Source organism: Panthera leo, chromosome B1 (genome assembly GCF_018350215.1).
Source record: "Panthera leo isolate Ple1 chromosome B1, P.leo_Ple1_pat1.1, whole genome shotgun sequence".
Taxonomy (NCBI): domain Eukaryota; kingdom Metazoa; phylum Chordata; class Mammalia; order Carnivora; family Felidae; genus Panthera; species Panthera leo.
The window spans coordinates 108329920-108353540 of NC_056682.1; the positions used below are offsets into that span (position 1 = coordinate 108329920).

A 23621-nucleotide genomic window follows, 5' to 3' on the forward strand; every position below is an offset into this window, starting at 1 on the left:
TTCTGCAACTTGCATTGGATACTAAATAGGAAACTATAGCATGACTCCAGGAGACACTTCTACTTCCTAGGAATTAGCTATCCACTTAATGCTTTTTCCTAAAACCGTATGTATCACATTTAAGCAAGTAGGAGTATGTGTTGCTAGCTAATAGTTCAGAGGAAAAACTAGGGTAAGCCATATACAAAATTATTCCTACTAGAGAGTGTGGTATGTTAATGTGAATTAAGAACCTCTCAAGAGGCACCTGGGTGGCTCAGTCAGTTAAGTGTCTGACTCTTGATTTTGACTCAAGTCATGTTCTCATTGTTCATGAGGTCAGATTGGCCCCCTCATAGGGTTCTGTGCTGATAGTGCAGAGCCTACTTGGGATTCCCTCTGTCCCTCTCTCTGCCTCTCCCCTGCTTGCTTGCACTCTTGTGCTCTCTCTCTCAAAATAAACAAATAAACTTAAAAAAAGAACCTCTCAAAAGGAGTATAATGTAGAGTGTTTCTAAACATTTTGAACATGGAATTATTTTTTCATAGAATTGTTAAATTTCACAGACCTAGTGACCCCACAGATCATGGTTTGGAAAAAAATCCTCTGTAATCAACAACTCTGTTTCACTCGTTATTTCCTCTTCTACAGTAAAATCATCCATGATGGCTAGGTATTGAAGGCAGCCCAAACTTCCACACTCCACAGACTCCAAAGCCAGCTCTGAGAGGAATGATTCTGTGTCTGTTTTAGAGCTTCCATAGCAGTACAAAGCATTTCTATCAAGTTGGCTCCCCAACATGGGAATCAAGATTATGAAAGTGATTCAGGTTACATTTGAAAGTTCCAACCTAAAATACATAAATAAAGAAATGAAGTCCCAGCCTGACACAATGAGAATTTGCACCAATTCAGTGCAGATCCCTACTGAGAATTGTTGGAAATATTTTGCATCATAAACTACTTTCCACCCATCCTTACCCAATAAAGGTTTGATTTTGTCAGTTTGCTTGTGTTGTGTGTTCATGTGTATGCTTCTCTCAGCTATCCAATCCTGATAATTCCTGAAGCCATCTTTTAGTCCCTGAGTTTACAATGACCAGTTTCATTCCACATCCCCAAAGAAGTCCTAACATAAGGTAGTTCTATCTCACTATTACTCTATCATGTACTTGAATACTTTGGCTTCAGGAAAATAAGACAGTTATTTTTGTCATTATGTCATAAAAGGCTTTAAAGGAAATAGTTATGTTACACAAACCATGAACTCTGAAGTTATAATATATTTTTATCTTTTTATAACAAAAAATCTCGTAGGGCATGATAGAGACTTGGAGCAAAATTTATAGGAAAAGTAAATTAAATAATATAATTGAAGGCCAAGTTTAGAGGAAATAACTTTTTTTAATATTTATTTTTGAGAGACAGAGACAGAGACAGAGACAGAGAGAGAGAATGAGTAGGGGAGGAGCAGAGAGAGAAGGGGGCACAGAATCCATAGCAGGCTCCAGGCTCTTGAGTTGTCAGCAAAGAGCCCTATGCAGGGCTTGAACCCACGAACCGTGAGGTCATGACCTGAGCCAAAGTTGGATGCTTAACTGACTGAGCTGCCCAGGTGCCTCCATAGAAACTAACTTTTAAAGGAGAATACCAGTGGTGCAAATAATATTACCTGAAGGATCTTATGGTTCATATTTGATTCAAATTTATTTGATTCAAAATTCCAATCAATTAGGTAGAACATTAAAAGCATGGAAACAGAACAGAACACACTCATAGTTTGAGATGATCTATACAGACTGAACATGAGAATACAGTTGGAGAGAATTTGGGGCTGATAAGAACTGGGCAGTGTTTCACCTTGCTTATGGAAATTTTCTGATCCCAGGGCAAATGCAAGACCGCTAAGCAGAAAGCAGAAGCAGAAGTTCATCTCACATACTTTCAGAATTAACTGAAGTCAAAATGACTTCGAATTCTGTCAACACAAAGCTTCCCAGACCACTTTACAGTAACAAAGTTTAGGGGACAAGAAAAATCCATCCATACCCACTGGGAAGGAATTCAAAGTCACATGGAGTGATTTGCTGATGTAATCAAATGCAATTTACAACACTATAAATGCACTTCAAATTTAATGATTTATATAACCTTCATTGTGTTCTTTGATAATCAAGCAGAAAATGCAAACTCTTCACATACGTGACACGAGTTAATATTATTTTGCAAGGTCAAACCAATTTTCAAATTTTCTCTTCTCTTTGCCAGTACCTTTAATCGGCATCAGTGTTTCACCTTCTAGCATGCAAAAAGCACTCCTTATGCTATATAAGACTACTCCCCTTGCGCATATATACATTCCTTGTGCAGTTAGTTCCTGAAGTTTACCCTCCAGTTTTGGATAACAAAGACTGAAAAGCAATGGTGCTGTATGACTTTAAGGTCTCTTTCCTGTTAGGGTTGATGTAGAGGTTTCAACAACATGGTCATCCTGTTGTGAGAAAGAATGTTTAGTATAGCAGTGCAAGTATTGATTTTTCCCTCAAAACCTTTCCCAATTCTCCCACATCTGAATGTCAGAAATCTGAAGCATTAACGAAATTACACTCCACTTCACTTCCCACACCAGTCCATCAACATTACACTACTTTCTTCTATTCCCAGTACCTCCAGTAAAAACCACGCCTTTATTTATTTATTTATTTTTTTTTTTTTTTCCTTCCTGGAACTACTACAAAAGTCTCCTAACTGATTTTCCTGTGTTTTGCTCCAGTTGTCCTACAATTCCTTCTCAGCAATGAGCCAGAAGATTCCATTTAAAATGTAAAATCATATCTTATGTGAGATGAAGTAAAGTGTGGTGTATTAAGATGCCGAGGTTTTTCCTGACACTGAGCCTTGTTCTCACTGTCCCGTTTGCCTGCAGCACACACTCCTCCAGAGCCCTGATTTGGGCATGGCTGGCCTCTCATTTTTCATGCTTCAACTAAATTGCCACTTTTTCAGAGAGGCTTCATAGATCATATTGCTTATCCTGTCGAAATTCAGGCACTCTGTGTTAGTTTCAATAAGAGCATATACTATAATTATTTTTGTACCACTAATTACAGTTTGCAATTAAATAATTATTTGGTTCATCTGCCATGTGTATCATGTTTGCCTAAACAGAACCCAATTTCTACGAGAACAACAAGCTTATCAGTTTTGTCAGATATTTTCTAACTCCTTAACATTATGTAGCTTTTTTAGCCTCTCTGTGCCTTATATGCCTCAAAAATAGGGTTAATTAAGGGATCACAGAGAGATTTAAATTTTTTTAATGCTTATGTATTTTGAGAGAGAGACACAGACAGTGAGTGAACCCGAGCGGGGGGCAGGCAGAGAGAGAGGGAGACAAAATCTGAAGCAGGCTTCAGCCTCTGAGCTGTCAGCACAGAGCCTGAAGCGGGGCTGGAATCCAGGAATGTGAGATCATGACCTGAGCAGAAGTTGGCCACTCAACTGCCCCAGCCACCCAGGCAGTCCATGGGATCACAGGGTATTTAAAGAGATAATCCAAATAGAGTGCTTCTCACAGGGCCTAACACATAGTAAAAGCTCCATTATTTTTAGCATTCTTTCCTGTGTCTTTAGTAACTAGAAGAGTGCCTAAAACATAGCAGGGATTCAATTATTATTGTTTCAATGGATGGATGAATTAATAATGGCACAAGGAGGAAGAGAGCCCAAAGGTTGAGCTTCAGATCCCTGGTTTCCTGGATACTTAGGCAAGAGATGAGAGATGGGAGGACAACACTTAAGTGATGACTAGGAAGATGAGAGAGAAATTGTTCTGAAATACCATAGTGTTTTTCTACTCAGCAAGTTGTTCTTCCATTGAGTCTGATTTCAGCAGAAGGATCGCCAAACCCCACATCTTTCTCCCCACAAATGGTCTCCACATTTCTTCAGTTTATAATTACAAACATTCATTCATTCTTCCTTAGTTAACTCTTCCATTCCATAATCACAGCCCAACTGTTCAATGTGAAATACCGTGGAAGATTTGGGGTATTGGTGTAATAAAATTCTGTCAGTGTATAAATTATATCAGACAATTTCCTCTTTGAGTAGCAGTAAGCGATTTTAAAAATGACAGAGCAAAAGAGAGAGAAAGTAGGTTTCTGAAAGAATACAAATCGCTTCTAAGGGAAAGGAGATGAACAAGAAGAGAGGCAGAGACTATCAAAGGCAAACTTCAAAAGCTTCATACTTTCACCCTAGGTCAGCCCTATTCATCTTCATTTGTACATTGACAAATAGTCTGCACAAAAGTGCATGGACTCCTGAGTCATTTCATCCTGGTTGGTCACACAAACTTACTGTAGTCGGACCTGAAGTTATTAAGGTTGGACCAAGTGTTAAGGCAAACATGCTCAATTTGGGCCCTCTCCTAGTGTTACGCACGTAGGCCACTTGAACTTTCCACAAAGCATTTTTTTCCACCTGGACCATAAGTATAGAGGTAACCTCTTCTGATTCCCACATCAAGATCTTGTAAGATAACTAAGATGACACTTTCATTTAATTATTGGATATATTAAAAAACTGTACAAGGCAGTTAAAGGAACAAAAACTATCACCCTTTTGGGTTTGATTTGAAATTTTGGAAGTATAAGGCTATTCGATATATGTAGATAGTCATATCTTATGTGCAGTTACGGAAAGGGTTAGCCTCAATATCAGAGTGGGTTAAGGCATAAACAAAATACCCAAAAATAAATAAATATTTTTAAAAATTTAAAAAGGGGGGGGGGCGCCTGGGTGGCTCAGTCAGTTAAGCATCCGACTTCGACTCAGGTCTTGATCTCACCGTTCGTGAGTTTGAGCCCCGTGTCGGGCTCTGTGCTTACGGCTCAGACGTGGAGCCTGCTTCGGATTCTGTGTGTGTCTCTCTCTGCCCCTCCCCCTTCGTTCTCTGTCTCTCTCTCTCTCTCAAAAATAAATAAATATTTAAAAAAAAAATTTTAAAAAGGCATAAGCAACATACTTTGAAATTAGCATAAATATAAATAGTGCACTAACTTAATATTTCCCAAGGTTCCTTGATGGTTATAATCTCCAGCTTGAAGCTATAAGAATCACTATTAAATTTACAGTTTCCTAGGTTCCATTTTATACTCCAATTCAGAATTTCCAGAACATGGGCCTGGGAAAGTTACTTTACAAGCATTCTGGCAACTCATTTCATATGGGTAACCTGGAAACAATTGCTTGACCCTTTTTAGAAGCAACTAGGGTCTCTGATGAAATACACAAGCCTGGACCTTATCACATAAAACTAAATCATAACTTTTCAAGTGGGAATCCAGAATTGACAATATTAGCAGTCTCTTTTAGAAAATTTTATGCACAATAAAGTTTGAAAACCATTGTTTTCTTTAACATTTTGTAGTAGGGCCAAGTCAGACTTGCTTTATTAAATACTGAGAACTTGTTATGATAACATTATGCAAATGTAAGTAATATCTATTAAAATAATGAATTGTTGCCTTTTCTTAAGTTGTATATATTTATTCTCTTTAATATCTAGTCAAGTTCCTTAGTAAATTCTTCCCAGATAATGCAAAGGAATATCTTAAAGCTGTATATATATAGATATATATTTTTTTTAATGTTTATTTTTGAGAGAGAGAGAGAGTGGGGGGGGAGGGCAGAGAGAGAGGGGGATAGAGGATACAAAACAGGCTCTGTACTGACAGCTCCAACTCAGGAACTGTGAGATCATGACCTGAGCTGAAGTCAGATACTCAACCAAATGAGCCACCCAGGTGCCCGAAAGCTGTTTATATTTCTTATGAGATAAACTATTAAAGAAAGTAACAAGTTTATTGTCTAAACACTAAATATATTTCACTTTACATTTATGTTCAAAAGTTAGTGAAATTTCCTCACAAAATATTCAAATAAAAAAAGCTTATCTGTAGCTACATGTTGTTTCCTAAACTTTACAATTTGATTTTTATCTATAATTGACACATATTACTTCCACTTTATAAACAAGTTTTTCCAAAGTAAGTTTTTTTTAGTTTCATTATATTTCATTTATTCACAATTTTATATTTGTCTTTTCTTATCTAACATTTCTTCTGACACTTTACACTTCCTCTATTTCTATTCTTTACTTTTTCTATGTTTCTTCTTTAATTTTTGTGGTTTAACATTTTTTTCTTTTAAGCTTATTTATGATTTTTATTTTTAAAATTGGACTATTTTATTACTCATTATTTGTATCTCTCTTCCTTCACCATCGAAAGACCATGGAAATTTTCTTTCCCTGAATTTTGGAAGTTAAAGAACTTTTTTATACTGAAATAGTCAGTCATGGAATCTTTTAGGGTCTGCCTTTTTAATCTATTTGTTTTGTTTTACTTATAGAAATTGTAATTTTTACCCCACATTAATCAAAATTACATGTTGGGAGAGTATGACTAGACAATTCTATTTCTTTCAACAGTAGAAGGGTCTGCCAAATTCTTCATAGTTATTAGTACCACTGGAAGAAAATCCATCTGTCCTCGCTTCTGTGAGCTTGTCTTACTAGGTAATCTATAATATAAGATTATAAAGCATCCATGATATAAATGTCCTGGTGAAATGTAGCATCCTATCCATATTGTTCTGATATCATTTAATGGTATGGTCCATGAACCATGTTTATCATTTTACCATCAGAAATATGTTATTGGGGCGCCTGGGTGGCGCAGTCGGTTAAGCATCCGACTTCAGCCAGGTCACGATCTCGCGGTCCGTGAGTTCGAGCCCCGCGTCAGGCTCTGGGCTGATGGCTCGGAGCCTGGAGCCTGTTTCCGATTCTGTGTCTCCCTCTCTCTCTGCCCCTCCCCCGTTCATGCTCTGTCTCTCTCTGTCCCAAAAATAAATAAAAAACGTTGAAAAAAAAAAAAAAAAAAAGAAATATGTTACTAATTAAAATAAAGGAAACTAATTCAATTGATTGCCTTCCACATTTACAAAAATATATCTAGCAATAAGGAATATGTAAAAATAAGTAAGGTTTGATTGACTTGAAGATGCTTATAGACTAGAAGAAGTGGGATATAAAGTGATGTAGTAAAGAAGAAAATAATGTAAGTCTTAAGAAAAATAATTTAGGAACTTTGGGAGATAAAAAAAGTAAAAGCTTTGAGGCATCAGGGCAGGCTTCATACAGAAATGGCATTTGGGCAGAACTTTAAAGAATGGATGGGTTTGGGGAATAGGATCTGGAGCAGCTGGAGACTAAACAAAAGGAACAGAGTAAGGAAAGGCACGGAGAAATATAGGAATGGGAATAGATCCAGAGGACAAGGTGATTTGGGGGAAACAACAATGCTTGTAGCTTAATTGGAAAAGTGGAGGCGCCAACAATACCTAATAGGTGGGGAGAGAATGACACATTGAGTGCTCATTGGCAGCATTTATTGAGTTTCTACTGTGTGCCAGGCATTTAGCTGTATACTTTCTACAACATAATGCCCAATAATAGTGTGAAACAGGTATTAAACATTATCCCATTTACAGATAAGGGAAAGAAAGCATTAGAGAACTGAAATGACCAACAAGGCTGAGCCATTAATTGAATGGCCTCCTTGACCCCAAGGGTGAAGTACATTTACTGCCTCTGGGATGTTAGCATGATTGCAGAATGTAAGGCAGATTAGAGGAAGATAAAACTGAAGGGTGGGAAGGTTAGCAGACTATAGTGTTTTAAAAGCCCAAGAAAAAGACAATGGAGGTGTTCCTAAAGTGGTGGCAAGTTGATTGAGGGAAAAATACATTGTTTGATGTTTATTGATTTGATTTTGATTTATTTGATTTATTTTCCCCTAATCAAGCATTGAAAATGTGGGCCCACTCCATCAGTATAAATTAAAATCCCTTACTGGTCTATCATAACATGCTCTAGATTTCTTTGTAGAACTTATCATGAGTTGTAATTATACATTTTACTGTCTATTTAAATTCTCTCTCCCTCTCTAAGCATTAAAGTCCTAGGTTAAAGGGACTATGCTTGTTACACCCAATATATACACTAAATATATGTATCCACCTACAATAAATATATAGTGATTTTAAGATACTGGAGAACTAAATGCAAAATAATGACTTCGAGAACCCAGAGGTAAGAAATGGAAGGGGATTGGAGTGGTAAGGAATACAGGGGAAAGGAGTGTTTTAAAAAAACTAATTGAAGTTATGGAAGCCCAGGGATTGTGCATTGAATAAAGTAAGAAACCCAGAAAAAGAAACTTACTAAGATAAAAAGATGCATGATATTTTCAACTTAACACTGTATTCCACAGGATTTACCAACATGCTTGACTATTTCAAAAGACTTTATTTTTAACTCCAACCTCTTTTTAGTATTTAGGTTTTTTTTTCTTTCTGAGAACTTTTAAAAAATATATTACATATAACTGAGTCAAACTAAATAAGCCTATTTTTTTCCTTTTTCTACTTAATTCATAATATTTAAATAAGATTGGCCAGGATTACATGCAATGTAACTGTAACCTAGGATAACCACTGATTATGTAGTTATCAACCTTTTAGTTATTCTTTTATCTAATTAAGCTAATTTGCAGGAGAGTCCTCTTAATTCTGGAGGAGTAAATAGTTCCACAAATTTTTTAAGCAGATACTTATCCACTGTGACTAATACTCAACAGAATTGTCTAAATTTCTGTTCACCTTAACATATTGATAGCAGTAACCAAAAATTGGTCTTACTAATATGTCTAGTTTGAAACGAATTTTTCATTTTCATCAGAACAAAGTAAATCCCCTTTAAAAATCCATTTAAAAACAGGAAAAGCATTCTGAATCAATAAGCAAACTAAAAAGCCCAAGGATATGAGAGTTCTGAATTATGCTACATATGTTGGCATAGGAATAATAGCAGTTTAAGGATTGGCAGAAAATTTACAGGACTAAGTCTGACTCTAAGATTAACATCAGTGTGTTCCTATCCTGTCTACAAATAAGAAATTAACATAGAATAATTCCAGATACATAAAATAGGCACATTTTTCCACAGTTGGAAAAGTTTTCTTTATGGAATTGGCTATTTATTTTCTATCTGTCCTTGCCTGGTTCATATTTCAAGATTTGCAATCAATATAAATTATACATTTATCTTTAGTTTATTTGGTTGAGAACCCAAGCTTTTAATGTAATGATTATCCCTTATAAAATGATAGGGGAGGGGCACCTGGGTGGCTCAGTCGGTTAAGCGGCCGACTTCGGCTCAGGTCATGATCTCACAGTTCATGAGTTCGAGCCCCGCGTCGGGCTCTGTGCTGACAGCTCAGAGCCTGGAGCCTGCTTCTGATTCTGTGTCTCCCTCTCTCTGACCCTCCCCCATTCATGCTCTGTCTCTCTCTGTCTCAAAAGTAAATAAATGTTAAAAAATTAAAATTAAAAAAAAATAAAAATAAAAAAATAAAATGATAGGGGAGGTAGCACAGTTAAATAAATACTGAATTGCAACTCAAACAAATATTACCTTTCCATTCCTTACTAACGAATTAAAGACTTGTCTATATCCAAAAATTCTGAAAATTTTCTCCCAAGGAAAAAAAAGTGTAATAATCTGAAATCAAGAAATGACTCACATGGAAATGAAAAATGATTTCAGTGCTGTGTGTTTAGAGAATTGCCTCTCAGCAACTTATAATGTGCTTAGGGCTTAACTGCTTCATAATTTGGTGAACTTCAATAAAAATAATAATAGTGATTATAATACCTGAGATATGAATAGCACATAACAGTAGCCATCAAAAACCCAAAAAGCAACAAAGCCCATACTATTTTGTTTCACTCATGCATACACATTTGAAAAAGAGGCATCCCAAAACTTCATATTTATTTTTCTAAAATCATGTTAATTTCTTATTTATTTCAGGCATTACTAGAGACTCAAAATTTACTGCGCACTCAGGTTGCAAATTTTACCTTCAACCTTGGATTTTCAGGGAAGTTTTACCACACAGGTAAGAAGGAGCTTTGTGTTCTCAGGAAGCTACATATAAATAGGAGAGAGGATTTTAAATGTTTCATAAGTAGGAGAAATAGAATATCTGGACTGATTATGGGAAAAACTTGGATGCATTATATGAGTAGCCAAATCCAAAATCAATGAGCTTGTTTACTTTGGCAAATACTGTTAGAATCAAGGGCAAAAGAGAAAGAGAACTGACTTTTTCAACTCAGTAAAAGAAACCAAGATCATTGTTTAAGTTGTGACTATGCATCTTGTCTCTCAGCATGGTCCAAGTAGAAAGCATAGTGATGATGATGATGATGATGATGATGATGATGATGATAATGGTGATGATGATCATGATGATGGCAATAACACTCTAATAATAATAATAATGGACAGTGTTTTTAAAAAGTCAGATAGTCAAGGTGACAGACATTTTTGTACATATTATTTTCCTTTGGGAAACACCTGGTGATAAGAGAGGAATTTTGTAGCCTCAAAGAAAATCAATAGAGTCTAAGAGTCACCTTGCTTAATTTACCTTCCCTTGCAGGATTTTTCCCTAAAAATATTACAATAATTTGGCCCAACATGCATTAAAACCATCATAATAAGGCTTGCATTTCTTTCCATCTCTATCCAGCCACAGTTGCACTTCTGTTCAGTGTCAGCTTTTAACAAATTCTTAAAATGTGATTGGTGTTCATGCACTACTCTATATTCTGATATTCCTCACCTCTCTACCCACCGTCATCTCCAGAATTTGACTTTTATTTTCTGAATATCAGCATTCTAATGTCTGGCACTAGTATGGACAAAGCTATGTTCATAGAGCATAGAAGTGACTATCTCGTAATAACGACAAAAATAGCACAAAATGGTGTGTTAGAGTCTGTATTAGGGCAAATACATACTATCTGCTCCTATTTCTGCATTTGTGATTTTGCACTGTCATTACTTCATAGTATCTTAGTGAAAACATTTCATAGTATTCTCTATGCATGCATGTTATTGACATTAAAAATATCCTGTGCAAAGGTAGTCTTTAATGATCGTAAATGCAGCTCATTTACCCAAAGAAGCTTTTTAATGTTTACCCAAAGAGGCTCAGCATGGTTTATTAGAATATTGAAGCAGCAATGTCTTATTGGCTTTTCTTTAATGCTTTTTCCCTCCTGCTTTGAAACATGTAAATCTGTTTAAAGTAATAGAAGGAAAATTAGTATTTAGACCAGTTGATAAATCAAATGATTGCATATTTTAAAAGGACATTTTGCAGAAAGAGATTTGTGTCATCATATCTGCACAGGCAAAGCAATTCCAGCTTACAATTTTGAAAATAGACATAGTTTTGTAAATCTTCTTCAAAAGCCCCCTCAAGAAATGAGTTCAGGCCTAAGAAGCTCTGACTCTGAAGTTATAAAGCAGATAACTCTAAAGGCTATATCTACTCACACAGGGGGAAAATTATGGGATTATTTGAAGTTCACACACAAACAATGCTATTTTGTCTTAAATAGCTAGATAGTACAAGTAAAGCCATTCTTTTGGTTGAAATATATCTGGATAACTGCCTCAGGTCTTTTATTTACTTTTCATATTCAGACCTATTAAACCTGGCAGACATTCACAGAGTTAATGTTGATAGCAGGTTATAACACTTCCCATTTCTTCTTTATGATCCCAAACATGTACACAGTACACATCCACTAGGAAATGAACAAGACACTAGTTAATATCACAGGGATAGTTGTTGGAGGAAGGTACAAAAAATCATTTTAATTATATCTTTTAAAAAGACCTTATTGACTCCTTATGTTGGTACTAACCTAACAAAAATAATGGAAGAAATTCTATTATGTTATGTTGTGTTATGTAGTAGTACACTTTAGAGACCATACATTTAGGTTACACTTTATGAATGCATGTATATATACACACATGCATTCCTAAATCCCAGAAGTTTACTTTCCTTCACGTGAATATGAAACTTTCATTGATTTGCATCCATTGAATCATTGAAGAGCACCCATATTGTATTTCAAAAGTGCATCTTACTACGTTAAGTAGTTATTAATTTACCCAAAGATACCAAGGTTTCCTCTAGCATGGAATAACATGGTGATGCCCACTACAGGGAGGGCATACCTTTATCTTATCTAGTCACGTTCTTATATGGAGGCTTAACTGTATGGGAAAAAGTTTGCAAATCAGGGAAGTGCTTTCCTTATACTTGCACTCTGCTGTGATGTGTAACTATTAGAAGATGGCCTTGTCACAATGATTGTCTCTGTTCTCTCCCAGGATGTTCTGATTTCCCAATGCATGAGGATGCTGATTGATGAGCCTCATTGTTTTGAAGACATTTAATCACATATGCCCAGTGTAATAATGATAGATTCTTCATTTCTTAGACTGCTTCACTTATTTGTATTTTCCATGTATTCTTTCCTGTTCAGTTTCTCTGTCCTTCACGTGCTAAAAACAATCTCACCCAAAAAGGACATATCGCTAAGCATTCCCGAACAGTCAGCCACTCACAGGTGCCAAATTGAAAGAGGAAGGACATACTGTTGATTAAAAGGGGAAAAAAAGTGTGGAGTTTGAAATAAAGAGTTTTAGTCTGGAAATATGTAAATCTTGATTGGAATTGCACAATGAAAGCTCGATTAAAGAATAAAGACATTACAACATTAGGATGCCTTCTAGGGATAAAGGGCTATAAGTATGATTTTTCGTAGGGCATAATTTCTAGTGACAATTGTCACTCTTTATAATTAATAATAAATTAATATGATTCAATCAATTACTCCATGGATATTTGTGAATTGTGTTAATATTTTTAATGAGAATTCATTTTACAAAAATATAGATCCTTTATATAAAACTATTACCTTTCAAACATGAAAGTAAAAGGTATTACAATCGTTCACTTATGTTTGCTTTTAGTTTTTGATTTTTTTGTATAAAGTATTGGTTCAAAGAGTAGGTATTAGCAACAGATTGCTTTTGTTCAAATTCAGACTTTGACATTTACTAGCTTTGTGAACATAAACAGTTTATTTAAACTTTCTTTGCCTCAGTTTCTGCATCTCCAAATGAGAATAATAATAATATCTCCCTCATCTAGAACATGTTCTAAGTGCTATTTTTTATTACTATCACTTTAAAAAGTATTTTTATATAAGATAAAATTTTATCAAAGAATTAAACTGAATAATTCACATAGCTCTATTTTCTAATTATGAAATCATAGGTAACATGCATCCATGCACTCATTTATTCATTCATTTTATTTACTTATTTATTTGTATTTTTGTTTACCTTTAAAGAGAGCTTTAAAGTACTACAGTATGGCAAACACAATCATTAACTGAAATAACACTGTTCTTATTCACATGTAGAAGTAGCATTCTTAGAAACAACTTTTATGTATGTGCCTTACATTCAGTGAAGCAATGCATTGTAAACATATATATACAATGAAATAGTAAACTCTCCTTATTTATAGATACAAGTAGCATTCTTAGAGATATATTTTCTACATGTGTCTTTTTGAAGGTTTTATAGGCAATGCAATGTACTGAACACATTTTCTGAAATTAATTTTCTTAATTTTTAATTGAAGTATCACTGACATACGATATATTAGATTCAGGTGTACAACATCGTGATTTGAAAATCACATACGTTACAATTTGTTCACCATGATAAGTGTGGTTTCCACAGTCAAAGTTATTACAATGTTATTGACTATATTCCCCATGCTATACTTTTTATCCCCGTAATTTATCTATTTTATAACAGAGAGATTATACCTCTTAATCCCCTTCACCCTATTTCACCCACCTGCCACTCCTGTCCCTTCTGGCAACATCTATTTTGTTCTCTCTATATATGAATTTGTTTCTCCTTTTTGTCATTGTTGTTGATATTGTTGTTTGTTTTGTTTTTTAGATTTTACCTGTAAGTGAAATTATATGATATTTATCTTTCTCTGACTTATTTCATTTAGCATGCTATCCATCCATGTTGTCCCAAATGGCTAAGATTTCATTATTTCTTTACAACTGAGTAACATTCCATTGTGTATATATACCACATCTTCTTTATCCATTCATCTATGGATAGACACTTCGATTTCTTCTGTATCTTGGCTATTATAAATACTACTGCAGTAAACATAGGTGTTCATATATCTTTTTAAATTAGTGGGTTTCTTTTTCCTTGTGTAAGTACCCAGAAGTGGAATTACTGGATTTGTAGCTCTAGTTTTAGTTTTTTGAGGAACCTCTGTACTGTGTTGTATAGTGGCTGCACCAGATTCCTGCCAACAGTGCACAAGGATTCTCTTTTCTCCGCATCCTTGCCATCACTTCCTATTTCTTATATTTTGATACTGGCCATTCCGACTGGTGTGAAGTGATATCTCATCATGGTTTTGATTTGCATTTCCCTGATGATTAGAGATGTATCCTTTCACATGTCTTTTGGCCATCTGAGGTCTTTGGGAAAATGTTTATTCAGTACCTCTGCCCATTTTAATTGGATTATTTGTGGAATTTTTGGTATTTTCAGGAGTTCTTTATCAGATATATCATTTGCAAATATCTTCTCCCATTCAGTAGGTTGCCTTTTTGTTTTATTGTTGGTTTCCTTTGATCTGCAAAATCTCTCTAGTGTGATGTAGTCCCAAAAATAAATTTATTTTTGCTTTAGTTTTTCTTGACTGGAGAGATATATACAGAAAATTATTGCTGAAGATGATGTCCAAGAGATTACTGCCTATGTTTTATTTTAGGAGTTTTATTGTTTCAGGTATTATATTTAGATCTTCAATCCCTTCTGAGTTTGTTTTGTGTATGCTGTAAGAAAGTGACCCAGTTTCATTATTTTGTATATAGCTGTCCGGTTTTTCCAACACCATTTATTGAAGAGACTGTCTTTTCTTCACTGTATATTTTTGCTTCCTTTGTCATAGATTAATTGACCATGTAAGTATGGCTTTCTTTCTGGGCTCTCTATTTTGTTCTATTGCTCTGTGTATATTTTTGTGCTAGTACCATACTGTTTTGATTATAATAGGTTTGTAGTATAGTTTGAAATCTGGGATTGTGATATTCCCAGTTTTGTTCTTCTTTCTTGATTGCTTTGACTATTTGAGATCTTTGTGATTTCATACAAATTTTATTTGTTCTTGTTCTGTGAAAAATGCCATTGACATTTTGATACAGATTGCATTGAATCTGTAGATTGCTTTGGGTAGTATGGACATTTTAACAATATTAATTCTTCCAGTCCATCAGCATTATATCCATTTGTTTGCAATTTCTTCATCTTCTATTTCTTTCATCAATGTCTTATAGTCTTTAGGGTACTGATGTTACACCTCCTTGGTTAGGTTTATTCCTAGGTATTTTATGATTTTTGGTGCAAGTGTGATTGCATTGTTTTCTTAATTTCTCTATCTGTTCTTTTGTTAGTGTGTAGTGTATTCATGTATGAAACTACAACAGATTTCTGTATACCGATTTTTTATTCCGCAGCTTTGTTGAATAGATTACTTCTAGAGCTAATAGATAACTATAGATAGGTAATTTTTTTAATGTTTATTTTTGAGAGAGAGAGAGAATGAGTGGGGGAGGGAAAGAGAGAGAGGGAGACAGAAGATCTGAAGCAGGCTCTGCACAGAACCTGATGCCAGTCTCGAACTCACAAACCCTGAGAATGTGACCTAAGCCAAAGTGGGATGCTTAACTGACTAAGTTCCCCAGGTGTCCCTATTAGGTAACTTTTAATTGATTTTTATCACCACACGGTTATTTTTACTTAGTGTAATAGTTAAAATTAGTTTATCTATACCCACCTATATGAAACCATGCCAGAGTCAATATACAAAGAAAATTACAACGTCTTCTTACCATTTAGGAATTACAATATTTCATACATAATGAACAAATATAAGGCAGACATTTTTACAAAAGCAATAATGCAGACACTGGAATTTTATAAATTGCATTTTAATGTTGCCTTCTGGGAATTAACCTATAGCCCAGATCTTGCTAAAATTATTATTATATGGGCAGACTTAAAGGACTTTTAGAGGCATGCTGTTATCTCATTACAAGATCTTCCACAAGTGATAACAAAAAGTGAATTCTTCAATATTTTACTTCTGAATTTAAAACTTCCTATTTTTTGAGAATTGGAAGGAGTAAAAGGGAATAACTGTTAAATGAGAACAAAAAATACTATATTTTTAATTAATAATGATGTTGATTTGAATCTAGATTAGATTAGAAGTGAAAGCCTTAATATTAACACAAATTCTTGTGTTACAAAGAACTGTAACTTGTGTTAAATCTAGTCATGTATAAACTACAAATTATATCCTCACATAATTTAGGCATAAATTAGGTATAAATAAATACTTGTTTATGGTGATTCAAAAATTTAATATTTTCATTTAGTTGGATTTTAAAACGTGAAATTCTGCTGTGGGGCCTCAGCATGATTTGGTATCATATTTTTCATTAAGTTATTTCTAGTGTTGTAAGCTTGCCTCACAAGGCTTTGAATTATAAAACTGTATAAAGTAAGAGAAAGGCTAATGGGAAATTAATCTATGAAGTGAAAAAATAAGGTTTTAGTTTTACTCTCAACTTTGTGAAGCATGTTTATAAATTGACACAATCGCTAGTATAAAAATTAGTAAGATTTTATGATCAGTCATGTATTTGTTTACATCAATAGTCTGCAAATTTTCCTTAAATGGAGGGATTGACCTCCTTCCTGGTCAACTATGTATTTTGTGCTTCCTGCTACTTTCAGTAACAATCAGTGAAGTTTAAAGTGAATGGAAGTATTTCTCAAACATTCTATATTCAAAGCACAACAGAAGAGTGGGAGAACTATTGATTCATTCATCGCATGTGACATAAAGTATCTTTCTAATCTGTGCCTCAGTGGGTGAATTATGGCTATAATAAACACTTGGTGTAAACACTTCCTGCTTAAAATCCATATAAGGAATTGATAAACTTCTCTTCATCTGGATTTCAGTGTTTGATATTGTCTATATTAACAAGAGTCCATGAATGGCAAGTCCTTCATACTAACAATTTTAGCTAAAGTTAACAAAAATCAAGGATACTGTCTGCTTACCTTGTTCATAAGACTTTTATCACATTCAAAACTTCCATTTTTTACCCTTTGTTTAGTAGCAACTGCTCTAGTACTGCGGTGCCCAAACTCTAATCCTGGTGGTCCTTACAACTTTTAAGAAATATGCGTTATGAACTGTATCCCAGAAATAATGCATATACATAAATACACACGAAAATTGGCATCTACTGGGGCACCTGGGTGGCTCAGTCAGTTGAGCGTCTGATTTGGGCTCAGGTCATGATCTCAGGATTTGTGGGTTCCGGCCCTGCATCAGGCTCTGTGCTGACCGCTTGCTCAGAGCCTGGAGCCTGCTTCGGATTCTGTGTCTCCTTCTTTCTCTGCCCCTCCCCCGCTCACTCCTTGTCTCACTGTTTCTCAAAAATAAATAAATGTAACAAAAATTAAAAATAAAAAATAAAAAAATGTAAAACATGACATCTACTTCAGCATACATACGAAAACTCTGACGTCCTCTGACGTTGTATTATTATGGACTGAATTAAATTATTCACCTATTTACTGCTTTGGGAAGTGGTATGATATAGTGCAAGTTAAAGAAATCCAATCTCTGACTTTTAGAAATTTATACTCTAGGCAGGCAATGGTTTCAGGATTTGTAAAAATATATGAATTTAGAACACTGCAAGTATAAACTAGTAGATATTACTTTTAAGAAGAGAGATATCCTGATATTTACAATGTGCTTGCTATCTGCAAGTCACGATATTAGTGCTTTAATAAATTGATCTCATTGACTTTTCACAAAGACCCAATGAGATAGATATTAAATCCCCATTTTGAACCAGGAAACTGAGACTCAGAGGAGTTTACTTGTACAAGAGGGCATAGTCAAGTAAATGGCAGAGGCAGGGACCCTACTTCTGTACTTAGTGACACCAAATATATATTTTCACCATTTCACGGCGCTACTTACTGCATGATCAGTGAAATCTTTATTATGAGACACAGAAATGCAATGTCTGGAGAAGATTCCTTTAAGAAATGCCTTTGTGGGCACCTGGGTGGCTCAGTCGGTTAAGCATCTGACTTGGGCTCAGGTCATGATCTCACAGTCCGTGGGTTCGCGCCCGCCCGGGCTCTGTGCTGACAGCTCAGAGCCTGGAGCCTGCTTCCGATTCTGTGTCTCCCTCTCTCTCTGACCCTCCCCCGTTCATGCTCTGTCTCTCTCTGTCTCAAAAATAAATAAAACCGTTTAATAAAAAAAAAGAAATGCCTTTGTTTTTTAATATTTATTTGCTTAATATTAAATTTAGCTGCTGTCTGTAAAGCATACTATGTTGTAGAAAAATAAACCAAATAAATACACCTCACACAATAAGCCATATCTGTTATTTTAATTCACTTAGTTAAATATCTAGAGACCAAACAAGAATCAATTCTTACATTATTGATTCAAAACATTTTAAAATTAGACTGCATACTGTAAAACTGTACAAAAACTATATGATTTCATACAGTGAAAATATTTGTGGGTAGCTGTGACAAAGTGAATTCTTGTAGAAGTAAGTTGTTATTTCTTTTTTTTTTCCACTTGTGGCATGACAAATGGTTTTTACTATGCCTTGAGCACTGTTAACAGATTTTCCTAATAGAGGATGAGAAGATTTTTAAAAATTTTTTTATGTTTATTTATTTTTGAGAAGGAGACAGAGCATGAGCAGGGGAGGAGCAGAGAGAGAGAGGGAGACACAGAATCTGAGGCAGGTTCCAGGCTCTGAACTGTCAGCACAGAGCCTGACTCAGGGCTTGAACTCATGACCCGCAAGATCATGACCTGAGCCAAAGTTGGACACTGACAGAGCCACCAAGGTGCCCCAAGAATGAGAACTTTATATCAGTTTTAAGTTCTCAAGTCAAGTTTCTATTGTGTTAATAACTTCATTGTTCATGTTTTATGAAATATTAATATCAAAATAGGAAATATGTATGTTCATAATATTTATGTTAAGATGTAAGGATACAAAAGTAATTATACAATGTTAGCTGATTTTTTTAAAGTAAGTAGAAAAAGATTTAAAACAAAAGCACCAAATGTTTCTACCAGTTTTAGGTGATGATCTTTGTTTTTATTTTGTTTTGGGGCATCATATATCACTAGTCTGTGCTAGTTATACTTATCCAATAAGCTTATGTTGCTTTTGTAATCAGAAAAAATTAACAAACTTCATCAGTTAAATTTTAAGCTCAATTTTAGATGCATATACAAGAATATTTTTAAGAATAAAAAAAAGATCTCTGATTAGGTTTCCCCTGTATATACAAAAAGGAAGAGAATTATCAGCTGATAATTTTTTTTATGGCTTATTTATTTATTTTGAGAGAGAGAGTGTGAGCAGGGGAGGGGCAGTGAAAGAAGGAGAATCTCTAGCAGGCTCTGTGTTCTCAGTGCAGAGCCCATGCGGGGCTCAGAACTGTGAGTTCATGACCTGAACTGAAATCTAGTCCCATGCTTCACCATCTGAGCCACCCAGCCTCCTCAGCTGATCATTTTAAAACAAAAATAAGTTGTCTCAGGGTGCCTGGGTGGCTCAGTCCTGTTGAGGGCCCAACTCTTGGTTTCAGCTCAGGTCACGAGCCTAGGATCATGGGATCGAGCCCCACATTGGGCTCTGTGCTAAGCTTGGAGCCTTCTTGAGATTCTCTCTCCCTCTCTCCCTCTCTCTCTCTCTCTGTTCCTCTACCCCCTCCCCCCACTTGTGCTCTTTCTCTCAAATAATAAATAAATAAGTAGTCTCGAATGAAGTCTGCTTATTATTGTCATCATATACTAGCAATTCTAAACAGTGTCAGTGATAAAATACCCCTAAATTCTAAATTAAACACCTATCTGAACTTGGGGCTACCACACTTACCCCAACTCATCACAACCCCCAGCCACATTGCCCCTGATATAATTTAGACTATGGTCATTTCTTTTTATTATTATTGAGAACAATGCAAAATTGGATTTGCATATCAATAATAAGAAGAAGAATAAAAACCTGACAAACATAATCCTCAAGCTAGTATGAAATTTGCGTTTAAACCCTTTTTAACTTTATGTTTTACAGGGACTGAAGAAGAAGATGAAGGCGATGACCTTTTGCTTCGGTCTGTAGATGAGTTCTGGTGGTTTCCTCACATGTGGAGCCATATGCAACCTCATCTCTTCCATAATGAGTCATCTTTAGTTGAACAGATGATTCTCAACAAGGAATTTGCCCTGGTGAGCACATTTTATTGGAATATTTTTCAAACTGAGTTATGATCTATCAGTGGATTATAAAATCAATTTACTGGGTTGAATACAACAGAAATAGAACAGAAGATATCAAAGAGTGCATCACACGTATTAAGGGTATAAATTGATTTGTGTTATTTTGTTTCAGGAATGTGTGTGTGTGTGTGTGTGTGTGTGTGTGTGCGTGTGTGTATGGTGTGTGTGTGTGTGTATATATATATATATATATATATATATATGACCATGATATGATATAAAATGTATTTCAAAAAGTATGTTATTGTCAAAAAATTACTATCTTTTGTTTTATGGAAGAATTATTCTTGCATCTATGAGAAAGAAATATAGTACTTTCTCCATTGTATTCCTGGTATTATAATTACGTTCTCAAAGCATTAATTATAAGGGATGGATGGATGGATGGATGGATGGGTGACATGAAACATTACAACAGTGATTGAGAACCAGTGGTTCAAACTGCAGCATGTGCTGGGCCCAATCCTGAAGTTTCTGATTCAGTATATTTTCAAAGACACCTGAGAATTTGCATTTCTAACAAATTATCTGATGGCCCATAAGCCAAACCTGGCCTGCTGCTTGCTTTTTATTGTCCCTAAGCTAAGATATTTTTGTTCTGTGGGTTTTTCGTTGATTGTCTTTTATGTTTTTAAATGATTGACAATCAAAGGCACAATAATATTTTGTGACATAGAAATTGCATAAAATTCAGATTTCGAAGTACATATAAAAATGTTACTGGCACACTGCATACTCCTACTTTTATGTATTGTCTGCGGCTGCTTTTTCTCTATAGCAGCAGAGTTGTGCAGTTGCAGAAGAGACAATATATGGCCCACAAAGCCTAAAATATTTGCCTTTACTGAAAAAGTTTGCCCACCCTGTTCTAAATATTAGGTAAACTATGCATCCCTTTAACAATCTAACGAAAGAAATATTTTTCCCAGAAAAATACTCAGGTGCACGTTCTCACATCTTCACACGGAAGGAATAGATCATCACAAGGGGTATGTGAATCACCCCAAGATTCTGGGCCCCAGATAAAACCTATCTTTAAATGAACAGTTTTCAATTAAAATAAAGAGTTCAGGGCCCCTGGGCAGCTCAGTCAGTTAAGTGTCCAACTCTTGACTTTGGCTCAGGACATGAACTCACAGTTCCTGAGTTCAAGCCCTGCATCAGGCTCTGCACTGACAGCACGGAGCCTGCTTGTGATTCTGTTTCTTCCCCTCTCTGCCCCTCCCACTCTTGCTCTCTATCTCTCTCTCAATATAAATAAAAAATAAACTTAAAAAAAATAAAATAAATAGTTCATATGTACTATGTGATCGTTGATGTTTCATTTTTTAAAAGCCGTATTAACAGGCATAGACCTAATCAGTCGGTTAAGTGTCCAACTTCAGCTCAGGTCATAATCTCATGGCTTATGGATTCAAGCCTCACATCCAGCTCTTTGCTGACAGCTCAGAGCCTAGAGCCTGCTTCAGATTCTGTGTCTCCCTCTCTCTCTGCTCCTCCCCCACTCATGCTCTGTCTCTCTCTTTCTCTCTCTCTCAAAAATAAATAAACATTAAAAAAAAATTTTAAGAGGCATAGACCTAAGGCCAAATGTGTACTATGATATTTTTCGAAGTTATGCCTAGTTATGTTATTATGTTAACAGCTCACCGTTCTTTCGATCACAAAATCCCCAGACCTATGTCAAATCTACACATAGTATCTTACTAAGAGTGGGTAGCACAAAAAACAATTAAGATCATGGACTCAGGCACCAGAGTGCCTATGTTTTAACCTTGACCTTCCATCAGTGGCTGCTTGATCTTGAACAAAAATTATTCAAACTCTCTGTTTCCCATCTCTCAGTCTCCCCATCTGTAAAAACAAGGATAATAGTAACAAATACCTCATAGGATTATTTTGATACATATTTGAGGATATGCATATATATGTATATATATGTATGTGTGTATGTATATATATATATATATATACATACACACATACATATATATGATGCTTAGAGCAGTTCCTGCAACACAGTAACACTCAATGGGTGTTAATTAAACAATTATGATCTTCCAAAATCCAGACAAATATGCAGTTATGTTTTGCTTTACAAAAGCCAAATGTTTTTTTTTAATATGGATTTACAAGAGGTTGATTGTCACTTAACTTTTAAGGAATGTCTAATAAATTTTGTAGTACTTCATAGCATTGTAAATTTAAGTAAATATTCCCTTTTCAAAAAATAAACTTACCTTGAGTAAGCATGCTGAATTCTCTCTGTGCAGTTACCTTAACATTAAACTGTTTGTTTATCATTTGACTTAAATCCCCCCTACCTCTCTGTCACTGTGAAGGCTTGCTTTTTTAGGCATGTTGGTTATATTTCATAATGGTCGATTTCACCTGTTTGTGTAATTTCTTTTTTTAAAAAGCCATGCCAAAAGCACTGGGAAAGACTCGATGTAATTGCTTTGTAATGAAATGTTGAAAGCTATTTAGAGTTCATTCAGAGCAATTACATTTGTTTAGTCAGTGTGGCTAGATGCTAGACTGAAGCCTATAAACACATTTTGTAAAAAATAATCTTATTATATGTTGCATAGGCAAAATATTACAACTAAAATAAAGTCTGTTAAACACACATCCTGCAATGACATCATTCTTTTCCTTCTGGAGTTCACCTCAATAAAACTTCTCAGGACTCTTCAAGCAGTAACATTCAAAATCCACCTTTACCTGTAAACATCAGATGGCAATATGTTTGTTTTCCAGAGAGCCAGGGAATGTATCTCTTTCCTATTAAATTATTATCTTTCCACATCTAGATGACACTTCAAAATCATCAACAGTATTAAGATGGGATAGGAAAGCTCTACATGAGATACTCGCAGGCTATATTTTAGTCCTGACTACAAGTGACAAGTTCTAATACAGTTGGCATCTCATTTAATGTCTTCATGCCTCAGTTTCCTCCCCTGGAATAATAATGATTCCCTTTTTCATTCTCTAAACCACAAAGTTTTTAGATAATTAATTTACATCAGCTCATCTGCCAGCCAAAAGCACTGGACCAGATAATCCACTGATCAATCCCATTTCTAAAATTCTGTGATCATTGACAATGTCGGTCCACAATTTGGAATGAACATCTTGAAACACTTACCTAGCTGCAATTGAAGCAATTA

General features: G+C 35.1%; 1 protein-coding gene across 2 annotated transcripts in view; it reads left to right on the plus strand.

The window, feature by feature from the left end:
• Window positions 1-23621, plus strand: part of LOC122217932 (bifunctional heparan sulfate N-deacetylase/N-sulfotransferase 4-like) — a 388528-nt gene that overhangs the window by 242519 nt on the left and 122388 nt on the right. For both annotated transcript variants that reach the window (XM_042935647.1, XM_042935648.1), the window contains 2 exons: window positions 9924-10011; window positions 20243-20397. In XM_042935647.1, the coding sequence (XP_042791581.1) occupies window positions 9924-10011; window positions 20243-20397 (243 nt within the window). The remainder of the gene's footprint in view (window positions 1-9923; window positions 10012-20242; window positions 20398-23621) is intronic.